The sequence below is a fragment of the Motacilla alba genome, chromosome 2 (assembly GCF_015832195.1).
Source record: "Motacilla alba alba isolate MOTALB_02 chromosome 2, Motacilla_alba_V1.0_pri, whole genome shotgun sequence".
NCBI classification, from domain to species: domain Eukaryota; kingdom Metazoa; phylum Chordata; class Aves; order Passeriformes; family Motacillidae; genus Motacilla; species Motacilla alba.
The window spans coordinates 45,372,334-45,385,551 of record NC_052017.1 but is presented as its reverse complement, the minus strand read 5'-3'; the positions used below and the strand labels follow the sequence as shown (position 1 = coordinate 45,385,551).

Here is a 13,218-nt window from a genome sequence, read left to right as displayed (position 1 = left end):
TCAGCTAGGCAGGAGAACCCTGGCTAAGGCAGGGCTTGGCTAAATAATGTGACCTTTCTCTTGGCTTGGCTCTGAAATTTATGTGAAATGTATCAAACCACCCCATTCCGGCTACCTGCTGTGCCCAAGGCCATTGGTCAGCACAAAGAAATTATTTTTTAAATTAACACTCTGTAGTGTTTTGTAGTGTTTCCTTAAAACTTTAAATGCTAGTTAATGGTAGGGTACCCAAACATGAGATCCAGAGAGCAAAGCACAGCTAACATTCAGGGTAGCACATACTAAGGACAGTTGTTTAGTCCTGGAATCACATTTATGTATCTGCAATCAGCCAAGCCAACTTTCCAACAGGATATATTCCTGAGGCTGACACTAAGCCCCTTGTGCTTTCTTCAGTTACATTCTGTTACAATTGTTTAGTTGTTCTGCGCTTCCTTCTCATTCTCCCAAAGAATATGGACAAGCAGCATCTTACCATGTCTCAGTAAGAAACTTTAATTCTGCACATTTCTCCACACTGAAAGGAAGATTTAGCAGCAACCTGATTTTAGTAGGATTTCTTTCCCACCTTTACATGAAGTAAAATAACCATAACTGCTCTTTTTGCTTTGCTTTCCACCTCAAAAGATTCCAGATCCCTTTTGCAGCCCAGACAGCCTTCACTATTCTTGCACTAAGAAGTTGATAAGGGCAGTTCTGGGAGACAGAAAAGCCTTTTTAATGGCTCGTCCCTGGAGATGCTTCACTCCAAGTTCACTCTGAAGAACGAGCTCGTGGACTTCTTCAAAATTGCGGGCTGCTTGCTGAGGCACAAAAACTTTGCCACAAGCTTTGTTATTGATCTGAAAGAGAGACACAAAAACAAGAAAAACAAGAAGTTTAACTAGACTGTTTCCTACAATTTAATTTTCTGTATCCAACCCATCTTTTTACAAAAAGGAAAGGGGGAAAGTGGAATAAACTCTCTTTTCTCCAAACCCACACTTTCTACGCAGAGGATAAAATTCTTCCTATCTCCTGTCTACCATAAGATAAAACTCTGATTCATGATACTCAAAAAAAATTGGAGAAGTGGCCACAGGAAGTCTCAGTTTTGAAGACAGCAAGCAGCATGTGACCGTGCAATGCAGTGATCTTCTAATTTTAAAAACGTGACAGTCACATAAGCTGCATAAAATGTCGGGTGGGAGTCTTGGTTTGGACATACTTCTGGGCAGCAACTTGGATTCTTTACAGCTAAGCAATGTCTTGCAGAGATTCAAATGGAAGATTTATTATTTTTAGAAAAATAGGCTTTAACTTAGTGTATGTTGCACTCATTGTTATATGCTGCACTCAACCCATGGCTCATTAATCCAACACTGACCGCAAAGACGTCAGCTGCTCACTAAGTAACATTTTCCTGTGTGTGGCTGGTTTTCAATGCAGCTTTTGCTTCAGCAGGGCAGAATCACATAAGTAAAACAGAGTAAGCCCTTTGCTGGAAATCACCTTAGTTTATAAAATGGTTTTATAAATCCTTTCTGTCATCCAGTAAGGGTAGATAACGGAGATAGACTACAGAGCCTTATTGAGTACCTTTCTGGAGCTGACATAAAATTAATTATTACAAAGGCTTTCAGATTTATATGGACTATTTTCAGTGGCTTAATGAGAAGAAGGTCAATCACACATTTTAGAAAATGAAATAATTTGAATTTTTTAATGCAGTCAATCACATTACTTGCACAATAGTCTGTATAGTTACTGCAGATTTCTGACTTCTAGGCATCATTTCAAGGAGATGTCAATCTTCTAAAAGAAACACAAATTGCTTCAAGCAGTTTGGACATAAAAAATGTTCACGACTGGTTTTCACCTGGATTCCATCCAGGATATCTGCATGCAACATACGACAAATGAGAAAGACCTAGTTCACTTACCTAGTTTATATTTTGTTTGTATTTTATTTTATTGAAAATAAAACAATTTGTGCAATTTTTCTGAGAGAGGAAGTTGGGATAGATTTTTAAGGAACAAGATGGAGTCTCAAATGCAGCAAGGATGAGCCACTTCTGTTTTTTGACTAGTCTTGACAATAATTTGCAGTGATAATGTCAGTAGGCTTTTAATTACTCCAACATGCATCCATAATGTGGCATCATAAAAGGCTGGCTGTGTTAAACTTTGCCTTTAGCATCTGGTGCAAAGTAAAAATCCTTGAAAAACACATAGGAGTTAATTTTTAAAGCTTTTGTGAAAAACAAATACAAACAGTTCTTTTTGACAGGACATTTCAGAGAAGAAATGCATTCCACAAGAAAAAAAACCCAGTAAAACCCAAACAGATACGGTTTTAGTGGGAATATAAAGCAAGCCTCTCAGCTTGCTGCTAGGACACGCAGCCTGCAGTTCAAAGCTATGCCTTCCTAGTTAAAATGTCATTCACTGTCCTCCATCACACAAATTAATATGTCCCAGTGGATGGATGTTGGCAGGGGGAAATTTTCCACAACTAGCCTATTTGGTGCTGTTCTCAACAGAAAAGCCAAGCAGTCTAAATCAACTTGGTAAATAAATGACTGCTAGTGGTTGTATTTTCCTAGAAAGGTCGAGAAGCCTGGGCGACCTGGCACTGTGTACCTTCCCACAGCACATCTCCACCTTCCCACAGCATGTCTCCTGATCTTCCCACACGGTGCTCTGAGCTGGGACCATAACTTCTATCAAACATCAGATTGGTTATGGTTTCACCACGTGTTTGAGCACGGCTTTCATTATATCGTAGGTATCATGAAGCATTTTAACACGATTCTTAAAACAAGCAGATGCAGATTTCATCACATGCTGTGTGTAACAAGCATCCTAGTCACATATCCTTTTAGTTCAGGGTTTAGAATCTTAGCAGGAGAAGTGCCTTCTGCTATTCCTCCATCTCTCTCTCTGTATCTCACTAGACCAGCATATCCCGTGGCATTTCCAGGTAAAAGTGCTACACAAGAAAATTGGGTGCTGGCAGCTTTGTTTCTCTGAAAAACCATGGCAAACTGCAAGAGGAGAAATACATGTCCTTTCTTTCCCCAAGGAAGGAAGCTGTTGCTTTTTTCTTCTCTTCTTCCCCTCATTCCTCTTTTTTTCTTTTTAACATTTGACATTCTACACTATTCCAGATCTACAAGGAGCCAGTGGTAACTGAAGTTATAAAAGTTGAAACGAAATCACAAAAGACTGAAAAATAAGCACCTTGAGGCTGCAGAGAGGAATTTTTAATTCAACTCAAATATTTTTTTACCATTGATGCATAATCCTTCTGAGAAGTTAGAAAGAAAATAAATATCTGTGCACTGTTAGGCCTCTCTCATATGCCAAAGCAAGGAAAACGACACCATTTTTTTATTTATAAAAACATCAGTTATAAGACCACATCTGCTAACAGTTCTGCATCACCTAGAAAATGTGAGGAATGCTAGTCAGAAGTATTTATAGGATGAAATGCACACTTCATTCAGGTCAGATTTTTCAGAGCATTAATAATATACAGTAGTATTAAAAATACTCAACTTTGCAATAATATTTAGAGGAACAGATACTGTGCATACCCAGTGAATTTAAATGTCTTTCTTGTAGGCAATTTATATTGTTTCAGCCAAGGATACAGTGAGCTGGTTGCTTTTGTTGCTTTGGGTTAAATATGGAAAGACATAACTCCAGCAGAGACAGGAAATAATGAAGTATTTTGTGTGAAGAGAAATAAACCCAGAATGTCTCAGCAGACAAATCCCTGGCAGCCTGAGGCAGTTTGATGGCTTCAGAAGAATAGGGTTGTGGCCCAAAGACTTGGTTTGACTGTACAGCCTTGTGAAGAGACACTGACTCTTTGCAAAATCAATTCCTCTGTACGGCGAGTGTTTCTTGGTTTAATGAGGGCAATTTATTTTTGCAGCCACACAAAAACCTTCAGTGTCCATAAGACTTCTCACATTCCATGCACATTCACATTCCCTGCTCCCTAATATTTCCCTTTTGCTTTACTCTTACAGTAGAAAGCCAGGCACACTCTGTAGGCACTACTGCTAGGAATTATTCCCAGTTCAAAAAAACAACTTGTCTCTCTGGTATTCCAGTCACTTGCTTTCTCAGAAGGAAGGTGTTTACATACATTGTATGTAAACATGAATATATGACTGAGAATCCAGAGGTTGTTTTTTCTCTTATTACAACAAGACTTACACAAGGCTATGGCTTTGACAAAGTCAACCAGGAAAAGAAACAAAAATAATTGAAATAAATTAAATAAATTAAATATATTTTTTTCTTGTTCCTTTTTATGAGAAGGAAATTTTCGTGTCAGCAGAGAAATATCAGTGAAATATTTAGGCATTTTCATGTTTGGTTGTGTAGTCTTAAAAACATTGTGTCCAGAGTTTTCCCTGTGTTGCTGAAGTTGTTATTTCAAAGATATATTTAATAACATGTTTGCTTTAACCACAACTGCAAAGACGTTTCTATAATTACACAATTTCTCATTCATGACTTCCTTATAAACTGAGTGCTGGAATTCGAGATGTTTGCTAGCTGTGCTTGGACCTGAAGGCTTATTTTGGACTTGTGAGAAGTGATAATACCTCAGTGAAGATTTTTACTGTTAGAACTAAATGCTTATCACTTAAAAAAAGAGGGCAAGAAAGAGGAAAAAAGCAATTCACCCACAGTGACTATTAGACTAAGTCTTCTATTAACCCCAGCTGGCAATTGAGTCCTTCTTGGTTTGGAAAGATGACAATTGAAAATTTCCTTCAAAAAGACATACTCCTTGGTCTTTCTTAAGTGTGTATGTTAAATGTTGGAAAAACTAGTGCTTTAACATTATTTCTCATTCTGTTCAAATAAACTGAGAAATCGGGCAAGATATGAAATTATTTGCAAAGACACTTTGATTAAAAAAACATACAGCAAAATGGCTTCCCCTAATTTCAACCAATCTCTTCCCTCCTCAAAAAACTCAGGTCAACAAAAACAACCCAACTGCTTCGCTTTCTCCTGCAAAGGGACGAACAGAAAAAAATACAACTAAAATGCATTGCTTCTGTTTCTTTTACACACACAGAACATACAGTTTTACATGACCAAATGACATTTCTTCTGTAGGCTCCGTTTTCATTGAATGTCCAGAAACACAGAAAGTGTTTAAGTTGAAGCATTACATTTAATTTAGAACATTAAAATTTAGAATGTTAGTATTAAAGATTATCCTTTGGGGAACAGTGAAAAAGGCAGGAGTCCTCAGGTCTGGTAGTGTGCAACTACATTAATTACCGACTATCACAGTGCTTGAGCATAAGGAACTTGAAGGCAGGTGGAGCAGGAGTCAGCTAGTGGAAGAGCTGAGTCCCTGCTCAGGGATCCCACACCTTTGGCTCCAGGCATCCATTCCCTCTGTGCGCTGTCTAATGACCAAGCTTTACGATGCCTGGGAGCATCCTGAACACATGCTAGCTAACTAGAGCCACAGGAAAGAAGACAGTAAACTACACTGTGCACACGCTGGGAAACTGGGGGTTAACTAAAGGTAGTTACATGTGCACTCTTCCACTGAACAGCCAGCTCTTTTCCCGGGCCACAAAGGGGCTTGAGCCCAAAGAGAAACTGGAAGTTATAACATTTCCAAAGATTCCAAAGATAGTCAGTTTTCTCAATCCCATTCCTGCAAATGGACTCTCCTGACGTGTGCCAGAAATTCAGCCCAAGGCAGATGTGAAACATCATTTGGCAAAAATCACAACTTAACTGAGCTTATGATTGGTTCTGTTGGGGAGCCATAGCACTACTGGCACCACAAGAAATATCTCCTAATTACACATTTGTGTACAGGACTGAGTTAATAAATGCACTGTCAGACAAAAAATCTGGGCCTGTATTGTGATCCTAGTTTCGACTGTATCATCCTTGCCCATGGCTGTTCATTGGTCAAATCTCCACAGGTACTAATATGCAGTCACTCTGAGAGGTTTATATTTAGGGCATCTCTTTTCCAGACTCACTATATCTTTCTGTTTAGAAAACCATTTTAATTACTCAGCACAACTGTAATAGCAGCTTCTATTTTGAACTTTCACTGGGTCATCTACTATGGGAACTGATTTACACAAGAGAAGAAATTCTATCCTTCTCTGGGCTCATAACACATTACTTGGCCACTACTGAAAATAAATCAAAATGCTCTTACCAGTACAGACATCTCCACAACATCTGATGGCTGAAGGTAATCTGGGTCTACTTTGGGCCAGGACTGATGCAGAACATCAACATCCCAGTGATGATGAGTACAAAGTTTATTCTGCAAGTGTGCCAAACCTGGAAAATGAAAACAGTAAAACATTCATCCGTATGGTAACCAGAACATTTGGTTTCTGGAATTTGTTTGACAAATTAGATCAGGATAAAGTTGACTTTAAAAGCAAGTGCCATAGGAGGAAATAACATTGTTTAGATTAGCATACAACACATTATAAACAGAAAGATTTACATCTTTGAAGCATTTGTTTTATACCATGAGTAAGGATATTAACAATGTGGGCACACTTTAGATTTAAATTAACACTCTATAACTTAGCCAAGAGCACAGAAGACCGCTGCTTATTATTTTAAATTGTAATCCTGCAACACAAGCTGACCTCTGCTTCTAAAAGTCAACCATAATACTGCATTTATTTTCAGTAATGCCACCAGTTTGATTTGAATTTTACTAACAACTGAGAATGATAAATGATTATGCCTCATTTTACCAGCTGTAATATGCTGGGTAGTTTCTAAATTTGCAAGTCAAGCTACTTGCAAGATTTTCTCTATTTTGTGAAATATATTTTCTCACAAATTAAAGGTGATACAAAGGAATGCCTTGCAGAGCTTGCTCTCCTTCTTATGATTTTTACATTCTGAAACATTTTATCCTTTGATTTTATTTTTAAAAATTTCTAAAATGGCTATAAGTGATCTTCTTTTATTAAACTGGTCTTCTCAAGATAATTAATTCCTGATTTGTTTAAGTAATAGGAGAATAGGATGCAAGTCATTCTGAAGCTGCATTCTGTAACTGAAAAGAAGCTCCTGAGTGGGATTTATGTTGCTGTTTACTGCAGCTGTATGACAAAATACAAATATTTCATTTAACAAGATGCTGTCAAATATAATCAATATTGATGATGATTGCTCTTGTGATTCTCACAGAGCCAGGAGATTTTTAAATTAAAAGCATTCTCTGCATATGAATAAGAACACAGACTAAAACTTTTTATAAGCACATGCATAATTCATGACTGCAAAATGAAATCTCTTCTGTATGTGTAATCTCTTCTGGTTTAGGGAAACTCCAGCAAAAGCATAAAGAAAACCCATCCACACAAAACTCACTGGTGAGACTGAGGCACTGAAGCTGCTCAAAACAGCAGGACAGCAGCCACAGGCACTCACCCAACCCATGCACAGCCCATACATCAATTCAGCTCGCTGGATTGTTTAGTGAGTAACAGCAAAAAGGGACATAAAGAGCATGCAGCTTTCTCTAGAAAAATCCACCACATTTTTGTCAGTGCTTTTTCAGACACAGTACTTTGGTAAAATGACACACAGCTGTGCTATTTGCTGAATGACTCAGAGAGGGACAGTGGGGAGGACCGATGGGAGCTATTTCTAATGACGAGCAAGAATGCACATTTCTAAATAACAACAACTGTTTGTTAGGTAAATAATTTATTAAAACAGTTCAGTGACACTCATTTTGTGTATTTTTTTTTCTTTTGCACTAGTAGCTCAGAAACTGAGAGAGCAAAAGATAGGAACTCAAGCAGAAAAAAAGTCTCCATATTGATGATTCATTATCACATTGACTCTAAAGAAAACAGCTGTTAGATTCTTTCCTTTTTGGCTTTTGAACACCCAGATGACCTCATTTCTTTCCAGCTGATCACATGCCTTGTAGCAGAAGCATGCACGCTGGCCATTCCTTATTTTACTGTTGAAGAGAATTCTTCAAACTATTTAAAACCCACTTTCTGATATTTGAGTTTCTATCTACAAAAGCAAAACCAAGGTCCCTTTTAATTCCTGTGGAGGCTGTCAGTCCTAATAAACTGACCAATAAAAAATATTTAAAATGTATTCTGAAGCAAAGTGTGAGTAAGCCCAGTGTCAATCTTTTGGTTCATTTTCTTACTACAAAATGACCTATGAGCTCATCCATAGAAAAAGAGAGTAGAAAAGTCAACAGAACTAGTTTGAGAAAACAGTTTGACAGGAAACCAAAATGAAGGTTTTAGTAGCCTGTTTGGCTTCCTGCCTTAATTCACATTTTGTAAGCTGTAGAGCACAGAAACCATAATGATTTGATTTGCATTTTCAAAATTCAACACACTAAACCAGAAACTTCATCACCCTGATCCAGAATGGTGATTGATAAATTAAAAATGGACCATTTCTGAAACTTTGATTGTGAAAACATGAAAAACCTCTTTTATTGCCTTACTGTACAGGAAAGTGCCTAGTGAAGTGCATTTTATGAAGTGATGTGCATTTTGCATCATATTTTTTGATGTATTTTGCTTTTATGGCTATAGATTCTCTTGCAGATGCAGGACAGAAAGCTAACCGAGTGTATTTTTACTTACTGTAAGCTTTTGACTTATTTGTATCCATCTGTACAGGACAGATCAAAGACAATACTTGTGCTCAGTCTGAACTGATCTTGCTGTTGGATCTGTTTCAATGGACTTCTACTGACTAGCAAGGAAATATTAGAGCAAGGTTTCCCTAACCAGTAACTCACAGCATTGGAACCCATTTTAAAACACCAAGTTAAGTGAGTACTATAGTAATGTAAATTAGCGAGTTGAGAGAAGGAGGGGACAGGACCAGTCTAACAACTTTTCAGCTCAGGGCAATGTTTTACTAACATTACAGGAGTATTTCATAAGCATAATACTTCCCTTAAGGTGCTATTTGACAGGGCAGAGCAGATTCTCATTTCAAAGAGAAGGCAGACATGGGAGCAATTGTCTATCAGCAAGGTGTTGGGACAGAAAGGTAACTGTGATCTTACAGAAATAAAGCACTCGAAAAAAAATGATCTGTAAAATTCCAGTAATTGTGCAGCTACTTAGACATAAAATTATGCAGGCCAGAGGAAAAGCTGCGATTATGAAGTAAATTGAGAAAGCGATGGATTGTGACCAGCCCTGGAGCAGAGAGGTTAAAGGGGAGAAGGAAATGAAGATGTAAGTCTTAATGGGTGGTAAAAGGAAGCTAATGAAAGCATCTGAAACAATGGCAGTATCAAAGTTTAGGACTAGGGATTTTTAAACAGAAAATGTAAGAAGATCAGAGGGGGAAGTACAAGATGACTCTTGAGGGTGAATATCCAAATGCTGCTAATTTAATTAAAAAGCTCAGATCAGGAGTGTGTAAGGGCAAGTGGAGAGACATTTTGGGTGAGTATCTACTTGCCTGTGCAACCTCTTTCTGGCATTGTTACCATGTTACTTTGTTCTTGATATTCTCTTTACTATTTAATGAATCTCCCTATCTGACAAATTTGGGCAAGTTGCATATCCAAAATTCTTTTCTGCAGCTCAGGAAGAATATGTCTGTCAGTCATATGTGAAACAATCTGCAATCTCAAAGAAATGGTAACAGCTGTTTCCAGACAGCTCTGAGAAAAGCTGTATTATACCATTGGTATAGTAGTACAGAACTAGGATGTGAAAAGCCTGGGTTTCTGTAAGCTAACTCTAGGATGTGCTTGCAATCCAGCAAACTCCTTACTAAATCCTTTTAACTTTTTAAAACAATCTGTCTTCCTCCATTTAAAAGACTTTCTCTCCTTCCTTTTACACTATTACTCTTGGAGACAAAAAAAATTTTAAACTCCAAATCATGTTTCTTATTGGATTTGTGAAGGGGGATTTCTACATTCAGATTTTCAATTAAAACCTGCAACATCAATTAGCTTTTACTCAACTCCATTCTTTTCAGAAGCATTTTTGAGCAAGGGCTGAATTCAGACAAATTGTTGCAACAGAGCTATTGTAGTGACAGTTAAAATATTGCTAAGACAATGATACCATTAAAAATTCTGAAAATTATGTTTTATTTCAGTATTTCCTAAGATGTGTTTATCAAAGGTGTACATATCTTTCATGTGTCATCTCTAATAAAAATTTAGCAACTCACAATAAGCAGTTTCATATCCTTGTCTGAACAGCAAAACACTGTACTACTACAAACAAACTAAAAAAAAAAAGTCTCAAATGGTGTCTGTATATTCCTTAGATACAAGGTTTCAGGAAGGAAACAGATTTCCTCATCCTGTTAGTGTTCATAAACTGCCAAGATATCAGCCGGATGAACTCTTCCCACACTGAGGGGCTACGGCTGCTCTTTATGTTATTGAGCGATAAACCAGTGCATTCCCTGCACAATTAACACCATCAGGCTGACACACCAAAACACCAAAAACTGCTCATCCTCTAACGTGGGAGAAGAACTTCTTCACACACAAAGTATCGTGGGTTGCTGTTGTTCAGCTGCTGAAAGGTGAGGCATTTACAGAACAGCATTCAAGCAGCTTCCATCAAAGAGTGGGGTCCACTGCTATAGGTGCAATTTATAGAACTAACAATATACAAACTCCTTTTCCTGACCAATTTACGAAAGAGGAAGCAGCATTATCCTGACATTTAGATGCAAAGCCAAGGTACAAAAGGAGAGACTTATTCTCTCTGAGTATGGAGAACTAAAGCACAGAGAAAACTAAACAGAGTATTTAGAAACCTTAATTATTTAAAACAGTAAAGCATCATCACTTATACAGAACAAAGTTTGAGAAACTGGTTACATTAGAAGAGCAGCAGGACTTGGTGGAACTAGAGTGCAATTCAAAACTTGGGGAATCTTTAATATGAAATCTCAATCCCAGGACAGAACTGATAGATGTTGGCTATTTCAAAATAATACAGTATTCTTACCACAATGCAGCAGTTAAATGTATGCACATTCTCCTGACAAAATTGTTTAATAACTTCAGTTTAATGCAGTGATTACCATACTAAAAGATATTGTAATTTTCAAATTTAGTAATAAAATTCTTCAGGCAGTAATCAACACACAATGTTTTTTATGATTGCTGCACTGAATTACAGTGCACATGTCTTTGGACCACACAAGTAAAATTTTATCTTAAATTGCAGACAGAGGCTGAGGACAATACACTTGCAATTTTTATATGCTTCCTTTTGATTCTTACATCAGAGGGAGATACAGAAAATGTTTATAATTTTCATTCTCCAGCAATTTTAGTAGCAAGAAAAGACTTCCTTATCGAACATTCAAAACACTACAGGATTAAGCTTCATGTTTGACAAGTTGTTAATTAAGATACCCTAGTGCTCTTTGTCATTTTATCAACCACAGCTGATAATTCTGTATTTCCTAACATATATTAGAATTCCAAGTTCAGAAAGCACTGTATGTATAAGTAATTATCCTGAATCTCTTCTTTCTCCATCTCAACCACTGTTGAAAACAGTCATGCTAATTGCTTTTATTTAGCATTATTTTAATTAGATGGCACGTCATAGTATAAGCCCAGATGGATCATGTCTCATGCCATTCTTTATTCTAGACAGTTAAACTTCTATTAAGACATTTTTAAATCACTTGAAATGAAAACACATGCAAAAAACCCCAACCCACTCTCGCTACCATACCTTGTTTCCACAGGCTCTGCTTCTTTGTTACTGCTTTGAACAAGAGCTGTCTTTCCTCGGCAATTAACATTGCAGGCCATGCACAACACTGCAATACCATCAGTTTAGTACTCTGCTCTGCAAACACTTGAATGCACAATGCTTTTTGGGATGCCCATTGAAAATAAAACCATTAAAGCAGCATCCAAAAGCTAACATTAGGTCCAAAACCACACAGCAGTTTGTGGCCAGCCACAATGCAGAATATATTCCTATCTTCCCACACGCATCTTGGGACTTTTCCCAATAAACCTTACAATCAGTTGCTAAACTCTGGCATGCACATCCCTTATTTCACAGGCTTTAACTGTATCAGCACCATGCAACTTAGCCCATTTCATATTCAGACCTGTACAACTCTGACAGGTCAGAAAAGATACCCTGTCTACAACTCCCATTCTCCATGGCGGGTTAATTACAGCATAGTGTCCCTCAGTCCCTGGAGCATCCTATAAGGGCAGGATTTTTATTGAACATTCCTTTAATGTTTTTAGTATCCAGACTTCTGATATGGTTTGCTTTGCCTGAATTCCTGAAAGAAAAGATTTGTAGTCCAAAGGCTCTGACACAGTTGTTTAAAAAAGGGCTGTTTCAGTCCTGGTGTTCAGCTCTTAATAATGGCATCCATATTCAGGAGCAGTTAGCAGCTGACATATGAATTCCTCATGCAAGTCCCATCTTGAATTTTTCTTCTAGCTCCCTTTCTCTACCTAGTTTCAAGAAATCCACCTCTGTATGCAAGGAAAAAGAAACCAAAGGCAGAAAGATGTGGGAATGACAAAAAGTTCAAGTTTGTTTAATTATGACAGAAGGTGACAAGCTAGATAAATAATTCAGAGGTAAGTGACACATGTGCTGAGTTACAGACATTTTTGCAAATTTCTTGTCCTTTTTCCTAGAACATCTGTATGGAGTTTATAAATACCTTTCCACATCTCTGATGCAATGTGGGGAGCCATAGGTGCAACCATAATGCAGAGTGAAGCCAAAGCATCTTCAAATTCTGTGCTGTGGAGAACAAGAGGCCGAGGAGCTTGCTGAGTGAAAAAGCAAGGAAAATGAAACAAACTATTAACATTCTGAGGTGGGGAGGAAAGTAGTTTAATTAAGAAGAAAATGCAGTAATAAACCTAAAATCAATGTCTATGCTAAGGAGAGTGCAATTTCACAGTAAACTGGAAACTTATGAAAATAGAGAATTAAAATCACAACTCTTGGTCATAGAGTGCTCTCTAACACTTAGAAGCTGATCCTAAAGAGGCTGATGAAGACCCTTGGGGATCTGCTCTAGCACAGAACTCTGAACACACACTCATGTGGACAAGAGTGGCCCACAAAACCATTTTGAGTGCTGCTCTGGAAGTGCGATCTTAGGCAAAACCAGAGCTATCTGAGAAGAGGTGAAGGACTTGCATATGACAGTCAAACTGTGCTGAATGCT

The 13,218-nt window shown here is 37.6% G+C and overlaps 1 protein-coding gene across 2 annotated transcripts in view; it reads right to left on the bottom strand.

Annotated features, from left to right (window-relative positions):
* Window positions 1–471: 471 nt before the first annotated feature.
* The window catches only part of LARS2 (leucyl-tRNA synthetase 2, mitochondrial), an 82,347-nt gene continuing 69,600 nt past the window's right edge, over window positions 472–13,218 (bottom strand). Inside the window, exons 19-21 of one of the 2 annotated variants that reach the window (XM_038127344.1) lie at window positions 12,703–12,814; window positions 6,206–6,333; window positions 472–842 (exon numbers count right to left, since the gene is read on the bottom strand). In XM_038127344.1, the coding sequence (XP_037983272.1) occupies window positions 663–842; window positions 6,206–6,333; window positions 12,703–12,814 (420 nt within the window). In that variant the 3' untranslated portion in view covers window positions 472–662. Of the gene's footprint in view, window positions 843–971; window positions 1,879–6,205; window positions 6,334–12,702; window positions 12,815–13,218 lie in introns of those variants that run through there. The other variant, XM_038127345.1, reaches the window with a different exon arrangement.